The sequence below is a fragment of the Electrophorus electricus genome, chromosome 6 (genome assembly GCF_013358815.1).
Source record: "Electrophorus electricus isolate fEleEle1 chromosome 6, fEleEle1.pri, whole genome shotgun sequence".
Taxonomy (NCBI): domain Eukaryota; kingdom Metazoa; phylum Chordata; class Actinopteri; order Gymnotiformes; family Gymnotidae; genus Electrophorus; species Electrophorus electricus.
In genome coordinates this window covers 30,763,668-30,773,250 of record NC_049540.1, presented here as the reverse complement: position 1 = coordinate 30,773,250, position 9,583 = coordinate 30,763,668, and the positions used below count along the sequence as shown (strand labels likewise).

The 9,583-nt window shown below is 38.0% G+C and overlaps 1 protein-coding gene across 1 annotated transcript; it reads left to right on the top strand.

The window, feature by feature from the left end:
* Window positions 1-3,869: 3,869 nt before the first annotated feature.
* txndc15 (thioredoxin domain containing 15) lies at window positions 3,870-9,465 on the top strand. The gene is made up of 5 exons (XM_027032889.2): window positions 3,870-4,080; window positions 4,431-4,885; window positions 5,453-5,616; window positions 6,042-6,172; window positions 8,281-9,465. Exons 1-5 carry the CDS (start codon window positions 3,972-3,974, stop codon window positions 8,475-8,477), a joined length of 1,056 nt encoding a protein of 351 aa, XP_026888690.2. The 5' UTR covers window positions 3,870-3,971; the 3' UTR covers window positions 8,478-9,465.
* The last annotated feature ends 118 nt before the right edge of the window (window positions 9,466-9,583 follow it).

The following is a 9,583-nucleotide window of genomic DNA, read 5'->3' as shown; positions in this document are numbered from 1 at the left end:
TTGGTTTACCCTCTTTATCTGCTGCCTGGCCTCCGCTCTGGATTGTCCTTGATTATCTATGTCTGTCATAAGACTGCGACTTATGTTACAAGAGAGGACAGCAGTCTCCCTAGTAGGATGGATACCATCCCACCCTAACAGGCCAGGCTTGCTCTGAAATGTAATCCAATTATCTATGAATTCCACATTGTTTTACATGGACATCCAGCAGTTTGGCTGCAATGGTCCAGCGGAAAAGACACCTGGGTACACTCCAAGTGGGAAAGGAGTTTATTGGCTCCCAGTGCTCCAGTGCAAAAGAAAAAACATATCAAATAAAAAAAAAACAAATAAAAATATTCAAAATAAAACTTTTGTTTTTACAAGCATTTACAAGTTCAATGAAATGCCCAGTAGTCATAAAGCCTCCCAAATCAATCAAGTTAAAAAAACAAAACAAAACAAAAAAACCTCAGAAGCTTATATAGGGGAAAAAACAGGAAATTAGGTGATGTCACTTCCAGTCTTTGGGTGGGAAAATTCCCCATAAAAGTTCCCTTCAACACAGGCCATGGTTTCTTTTCCCTCCAAAAACAAGCCTTGTCACAAAAATAATCACAGATAAGTTTATAATGGATCACACTTCGAAAAACTGTTAATCATCCTAAAATCTATGCAAAAACACATTGTCCCATTCTTTTTAGGTACCAGCACTATAGGGCTGCACCACTCACTGCTTGAGGGTTCAATCACTCCCATCTCCCTCATAAGGTTCAGCTCCTCCAATAACATAGGCAGCAGTCTATCTGGGACTCTGTAGCACTTGTGGATACTATGTGGATACTATTCTGGACTATGCTGGTATATCCTGGTCTCTCTGTGAAGAGTGTTGTGTCCATCAGACCTGCCACCTGCTCTTGTTCTTCCGCTGAAAAGTGTGACAGATGCACCGGCCATGCTGCTTGCTGTCCTTCTGCAATAGTCCTTCGGCAGGTTAACATGGAACTTCTGGTGTTTCTTGCTGCGCTCTGGTATGTACAGCTCTTAGGTGACAGGCCCAACCTTTCTGGTGATTTTGTAAGGACCATGCCATTTTGCCATCAGCTTGCTCTCACTGGTAGGCATAAGTAACAACATTTCTTGTCCTTGCTGGAACTCTCTAGTCTGGGATTTCTGATCTTACCAGACCCTCTGATTGCTCTGTGCCTTCCATAAATGCTCCTGGGCCAGTGCTGTAATCTCCTCCAGCTTCTCTCTCATCTTTACCACATAAGCAACCACATTCTCTTCAGTAGACTTGGGTTCCTCACATTGCTCTCTCAAGAGATCCAATGGGCCCCTCAAATGGAGAAAACCCTGTAGATGCCTATGGTAGCTCCCGATATGCAAAAACATAAGGGAGCCAATGGTGCCAGTCAGTGCCAGTCTGAGAAATTTGTAAAGCATTGCCTTCAGGGTCTCGTTAAATCTTTCAACTAAACCATCTGTCTGAGGAAGATAGGGAGAGGTCTTAATTCCATGTATGCCTAACAGTTTATACACCTCTTGCAGCAATCTAGACAGAAAGATTACGCCTTGATCTGTTAAAATCTTCCGAGGGATACCTACTCTTGCAAACAGATGCATCAGACCATTAGCCACCTGTCTAGCCTTGATTATGCAATAGGAACGCTTCCAGGTAATGTGTGGTATAATAATATAGCACTAAAATATACCTGTTCCCTGTCTTGTTCCTTTCTAAGTGACCCACTATGTCCATACCTATCCTCTCAAATGGGTATCAATTATATGTAGTGGGAGCAAATGTGCTGTAGGAACTGATCTGCTTGATGTCAGTTGGAATTCACTACATGTCTTACAGAATTCTATAATATCTGTGTGCATTTTTGGCCATTTGAAACGTGCACCTATGCGAGAGAGTTTTATACTTGCCTAGAGGCCCTGCCCAGGGTATGGAATGACCTAGCTTCATTACTGTTAACCTCACTGAGGTTGGGACAACCAGCAGCTCAATTTCTCCTTTACACTGGTATAAAATTCCCTTCTTCATAATATAAGTCTCTTAATTGAACCCTGTGCTCCTTTACTTTGTGCCATCAACTTCAGGCACCTTATTGAACCATGGCTGAAAAGTTGGATCTTGCCCCTGCAGTATGGCAATATCTGGTAGTATAGGGGGCATCTACTGGTGTCTCAGGCATGGGTGAAGGCTTTTCTGCAAGGACTGACTTAAGGAACTTCTTCCTGCACCTTTGTGCTTTATGCTTAACTGACTTAGGGGACTTTACATATACCTCAGTGTCATTAAATGCTAATTTTGCTAAGGTGTGTTTAGCACCTTGTGCTCTTGTCATTACCATGCAATGTTGAGTTTGAGAGAGCAGATCTCCCATCACTGGGATATCCTGTCCTAAAACTACTGGATATGGTAACTGGACTTGAAAATGTTAGTCAGGAGAAATGTTTGTCCATCTACTGTCAAATAGACCTCAGTAATGGGATAGCTCTTCTCATCTCCATGTACACAGCTTACTTTTACTTTGCTCTCATTCGAGTCCTCTCTTGGCACCAGATTTTCCCTCACTAACATCTGAGTTCTGCATGCATCAATCAAAGCATTTTCTTGCTGACCATTTACTAGCAAGTGCACGAATACTTTGGCGATACGTGACCTGTGTAGTTTCAAATTTGACTAAAACAGCTGCCTTGACTTTTTCATAGTCCTCCCCATGATCACTGTCCATGGCCACATATGCACTTTGGGCTTTTCCTGTAACTAGGGGAACAGGCCGAATAGCCCAGTCTTCCTTGTGCCAGCAGCAGACTTTAGCAATCTGCTCAAGTTGCCAATCATCTGGAGTAAAGGGATGCAGTTTGAACTCTCTGAAGCTCAATGCTACTCTCTGCTCCTCATCGCCTCCTATCTGAACACTGACTCCTTCTTCTAGCAGCTTGGCTCTTCATGAGCTCCTGGAGCATCACTGTCAGCTCTTTGAGTGATGCATCTGACACCTGTGTTGCTCCACTGGGACTGGAATCCTTTCCTGAGATGTCTGCAATTTCCATGCTTCTCAGGATCATATCCCACCTTTTCAAATGCTAGTATCCCATCAAACAGTTCCTGCTGTATTTTTTTAAATATTTAAAAATATTTAAAAATATAAAAAAAACAAAAAAACAAAAACAAAAACAACGCATAAAGGAAGTGGCCACATGTTATTTTTTATTATCCCTGTACTAAACCCTAACCCTATTATCTTTATTAACTAACCCAGATTCACCAAAATGTTTGGACAGTTCCAAAAGATGCTGCAAAGTAGTTTTATTATTTTGATTTGAAATATTTCTTAATTTTCTTCAGAAAACTTGGCTCGGCTAGACTTTATAAAGTGTTATCTTGTGTATAATTAAATGAACATACTGGTTAGTCATCCTCCAAATCAGACGTTTACATACAACAGCTATAAAAACACTTGAACAAAGAAACTCTAAGATAGTGATAGAGGAGCGTGCCACACCTACGCCATCTGCTGACTACGTTCAGAATACCAGAATACAGCCATTTAGCTATATGAAGAATAAACAAGGCATACAATTAAACGACACAATAGTAAAACAACAACAACAATAATAATAATAAGAAGAACAAATACAGTGGCCCTTATATTCATGTTCCAAAACTATAAACGAATTAATGTCCTTATATAATATTTCAATTGTAAACATTTGCTATATTTGGTCATTGAATGTTGCGACACAACAGGCTGTATCTTACTATACGACTTGTAAAGTCCATTGTTAGCACGTTCTGAAGGCAATAGGGGGCGATCTGACCATTTTCAATAAGCTTGCGCTCTAGACTTCTCGCGTTACTTCCGCGTAAGAGAACGTGAACCGTTGTCTTTTTTTTTTAATCCAGGAAGCCCATTACCAGTTTATCTTCTAACCATGAACAGACGTAGATGTGTCGCTTTAGCCAGTAATGCAGACAAATGAATGAATGTGTAGCCATGAACCCGACCTCAAGTGGATATTGGAGCGTTTTGTTGTGCACGTTGTTTATTTCTGGAGTGATTACGATTTCATTAGCAACTAACTCAGGTAGCTACGTTAGCTAGCATAGCAATAGCTAGCTTCATTAGTAGACTAAAAAGCAAAGACTAATATTGTCTAGCTGCTTTTAGATAATAGGACTATAAAAATATTTGCACCTCGGTGTGTTTGATATATCTGCTTTTTCGGACTCTTGTCATTTCGTTACATCAGTTAACTAGCTAACATCTCTTTATAATTTGGGTGTTGGGGCGAAAAAAAAATCCTGTATTCACGTTTTCCTATAGATCTCCAGATTAGACTTTATCCAAGTAACCAAACGTAATGACTTTGGTCGAGGGCGCCGTGGCAAACTTAATTATTGTTTTTACATGGTTTATTCTGTTTTCTAACCATAGATCAAAGTGAGGTGCAGGATCATGAATTTCAAGCCCCTGATGGATTAGACGTGGACCGTGAAGGGCACACCCCACAATTTGAAACAGACACCACAGAACCACATTTTAAAAGACAATTCAAAACTGCTGAAATTGCTGATGCTGTCTTGGGGACTGAACTCTCTGGAAACTCAGCTGGGATTGAATCTCTTATTCCAAAAAGCTTGAAAGGCTCATTGTCAGGGGTTTCAGCACCCTCTACACCTTGTGGTGATGAGAAGTGTAAGGCTGTTTTGGTTTTTCAGGATACCAATGAGCAGCAGGGGCCTGCTGACCTCGCAGTGGTTCACATAGACTCCGGCATGGCAGAAGGGAACAATACCACAGAGACAGCCAAGACGTACAAAGTCAACTGTGACAAAAGAAGTGTTATTGGACTGGAGAACTTCACAGTGCAGGTTCTCAATGCATCTCAGGTACTTTGATTTGTCCAGAGCTACTCAATGAAGGTTTCAGTGGTAGTGGCTGTGAGAAGTATTTACCTAAACGGTGGCCACATATTTATTAATTACATTAATTAACTGGGTTTGGTTGAAGGGTTACCCCTAAAATTTAATTCAAATATATTTCAGAATAATAAGTGACTGAGTTTGCACTACCTAAGACTCCACCCCTAAACATAACTGTCCACATGGCCCAGTATGCATAGTCTTTCCAAATAAACATTTTTAGAAGTTCGCTAATGATTTATATCTCTCCATTGATGATGCCAAAAGAGTGTATCTATAATCCAGGCTCAAAACTTCTATGTACACCATGAAAAAGCAGATTTTCTAAAATAATCCAGTAGTTGTCACTGATAGTTTGCATGTCTTCAAACCACTGTGCATCTTTTCAATCAATACTTAATTTTTCTCTAAGTTTGGATACTTACGTAAAAAAAACAAAAACAAAGTTTTCTGATTTGGGATATAACTCTGCAGTCTGGTCACCATCTCTATGCCTTCCAACTGATCATTTAATCCATTTACTGTATCCTAAAGGACCTGATGGAGTTCTTGAATGCCAATAGCACAGAATGCTCCTTGGTACTCTTCTACACTACCTGGTGTCAGTTTTCTGCAAATCTCGCTCCTCATTTCAACGCTCTGCCACGGGTCTTTCCCACCATGACCTTCCTCGCTCTTGATGCCTCACAGCACAGCAGGTTATCATCAGACATGCATTTACTTTGTCTGGGTGGTGCCTTAAGTTACTAATATCACACTAAAATTATTGTCCTACTATTCAACAATGACTGAATAAGAAAAACTGCCTTAATTATCTTGTAGTCTTTGTTTAAAAAGAATTTTAGAAACAAGCAGAAAGAGAATGAAACAATTGGTTAAAAAAAAAGATAATGGGCTAACATCCAAGTAGTAATTTTTATTATACAGTATTCATTTGACAAATAATTTTTACAACTCTCCAATGAAACATGCAGTAATTGTTATAGAACTGTTGAAAATACACTTAGAAAAGTATAATGTCTATATAATAATCAGTAATTGCATTGTTTGAGTGTGAATAATTAGGATTTTAAAAATGTTTCTCTTACTAAATGTTGTTTGTTAATTTATATTTTCTCTATAGTCTATCCACTCGATTTGGGACAGTGGCTGTTCCCAATATCCTTCTTTTTCAAGGTGCCAAACCAATGGCTAGGTTCAATCATACCGACAGAACTCTGGAAACATTAACATCCTTTATAGCAAACCAAACAGGTGAGCTTTTCAATGTATTATCACTCAGTGTTGGAACTTTTTTTTTACTATGATACTATTAGAGTAGTTTACATTTACAGCATTTGTCAGACGCTCTTATTGTTGATCAACAATAGGCCTCATGCTTGAACATTTTTGTATCCATATCTTAAATTTCTTGTCATTTTGATGTAACAGTTTACTGGGACACATCAGATTCAGTAACGCTTGCAACCACATGTTGAAATTGTCATAACTTTCTCACATAAATTGTTCATACAAGAGCATGTGTTGAATTGCAGATCGATATTATTCATAAGTGTCTAACAGTAAAAAGTGACCTTTCTACTTTGAGCGTCATATTGCAGAACTAATAGTGTAACTGAGATCCGATAACACTAATGTATAAGAAATGTTGCTTTTGCTGTTCACTATGTCGGTTAAGGTCTGTTCCATCGCAGACATAAAGATGTTGTTTTATATCAAACTCACCAAATGCCTCACCAAAGAAATGCAGTACATGACATGACTAAAATGAGATGGAGTTCAGGGTGGATGAGAAATTATCGTGTTTCAGTTGTTCAGCATCCAAATTGTTAAATTACATAAATGAAGTTTAAGACTAATTTGTCACTAATTTGTCATTAACATCATTATTAACAGCCCATTGATTGGCAGTGATGTCTGGGAGGCCTGAAGTGCTACTGTGTTAGTTTTCATATGAAAGTTAATTTTCATATGCCTGTGTATAAAAGAATTAAACTGGCATCCAAACTGTTTCAAAACTTTGCAAAATAGGAAAGAAGAATGACCACTTCCATATTCATATTCATATTCTATATTTGTCATACTTTTGTGAATTCTTTCAGTTATGCCATGGGAGGTTCAGAAAATGCTCAAGTTTACCAAATTTTCATAAATTACTTTTAGAAGCAGCTTTGTTCATACAAGTGTGCATATTTAGGAGAATTGTGAATTAGCATGTTTGATACCTCAAAAATTCCTTAAGAATAAATGGCCCCCACAACTATTGTCATTCATAAAATTCCCTTGTACAAGTAAGAAAAATGTTTTCAGATATGAGTAATTGAAAACAATACTATAAAACAATAGTAGAATTATCTGAAAGTCAAGGAATGGGAAATATTTCCCAAGTTGTTTACACTGTCATTTAAGGTTCAAGCCACATTTAAGATATTGGATTTGATAAAGAAGGATAATTTGCTTTGTACAAGTGTTTTCTGAAACCGTGTTCTTTAAACTAGGGCTAGGGTTAACCCAGTGTTCTGTAAACTGGGCATGACTGGTCTTCAATCTTCCAATGTTCCTTGATGCTTGCCTACAAAGCCAAAAATGGACTAGCCCCTTCATACAAGGTCAATGGTCAAAGCCCGATCCGTACCCCGAGTATTTTGAACCTCTAATATGGCTCAGATTGAAATGTCGTGCTTCAAGTCTCATGGAAGACAAGCATCGAGATTATTTTCTGTCCTGGCTCCCAAATGGTGGAATGAACTTCCACTTGCTGTCCAGACAGTCTTCAAATGCAGACTGAAGACCCATCTATTCATGGAATATTTCAATGACAACTGACCCTGCTTCTATATTGACTAACTAAATTAGTACTTATTGCACGGTATTGTTCATTACACTGATGTTGTCTAACAAATACTAGTACTTATTGTTTATTACACTTATCATTGTTTAAGATTCACCTTATGCATTTCGTACTTCTAGGCATCAGCAGTGATCCCTGTATATCTACAGTATTCTAAATCATTGGTATATTGGACTCTAACCTACTGCACTGGCTAGGATGTATTCTATGAGTAAATGACAAAGCACGTTTGTAAGTCGCACTGGATAAGAGCGTCTGCTAAATGCAGTAAATGTAAACTAGGGCTAGGGTTAACCCAGTGTTCTGTAAACATACAGGTTTTACACAAGGTTTTCAAATAATTTGATGTTCAAAGCAGCATTTTAGTATGTAATATTCCTATCTTTTTTAATTTACCTTTTAATTTTTTTCACAAGTTTAAATTTTGTTGTTTAAGCAAGATTTTTCAAATATATTATACTACCTTCCTGATTTCCTGTTCATAAATTCTAAACCTTTATCTCACTCTCAGGTTTTGAAGCAATTCCAGACCAAACTGTTTCAGAGGGGGATCATTCAGGACCTTTACCTAGTGTCCCTGTGAAAAGCATTGATTGGCTCTTTGTGTTTTCTGTACTGTTCATATCTGGCTTTATCCTGTACGCCATCCTGCGGACAGACAGCATACGCCTGCTCATACCTGGACAAGAACACGAACACCAAGAATAAGTGCATAACCCATACATCTATCAAAGCCAGTTGTGTACACCATTCATTCTGTTGTGGAGTTAACTGAGGTAAAAATGGTCCCTAATAGAAACATGTGCCTGCTCATGTTTAGTTCTTCTCACATTTTGGCAAATATGAATCTTTGGAGTATTTGTGATCTCTCACAGAAAATGCTTTAAAGCAGAATTGCCCTTTGTTCTTATACAGTGGCAGTAACAGAGATATCCATTATGACACAGCAGTTAATCCATCTTTGCGGATATATAAATGTTTTGTTCCATTTACATAGTCTGTTGAAAGTAGGCTGTAATATTATGAATGCCTCCTCTGGAAACACTGAAGTGCTGATATGTGGGTTTGGGGTGTGTGCTTTTTTTTTTTTTTTTTTTTCCTTTTTTAAACACAAGACTATTGCTGCTATGATGGACCTCTGTTATTACAAGTGTGATCTGTTTTGGTACATAAACTAAATAACATCAATTAAGAAGAAACAGTGTGCGGGTAATGAGAAAGGACAGGTAAGCATTCACTACTAAAAAGCTCAGTTTTAGAATTATAGTCCGTTTGAACATTTTAAACTGGTTACTCTGTAGTGCCTAAATGGAAGCTGTGTCACATTAAATTTTTATCCCAGTTTAAACAATAAATCACAAAATATTTAACGGGAATTCAAACTAAGTTGAGGGGGGGGGGGGGGCATTAAAATGTGATGCTTCTCGTAACTGCTTAATTAATGTTATAGCCTTTGCAAAGTTACTTTAGAATAGAATAATATAGGATGGTAGGTTAAGGTAATTACAGAATGATGTCACCCTAAAATATCACAACCACCTCTCAAAGAATTAATCAAGTAATTATTTGACAAGTATGCACGTAAATGACCTGTACCTTTTTCATTTTATCTCCAATTTGAAAATAGTTGTAAGCTTAAGTCAATCTGTTCAAATGTTTATTTTAAAACGTTCAAAATTAAACTTATGGTTACTTACTTCTTTGTTATAATACATTTTAAGACTCAAGTGTGCGGTTTGTTCGCTGTCATTCTCGTAGGATATATATGTTTGCGCGCACTTTTGCAATGTTCTCTGCGCATTTGCACGTTTTGC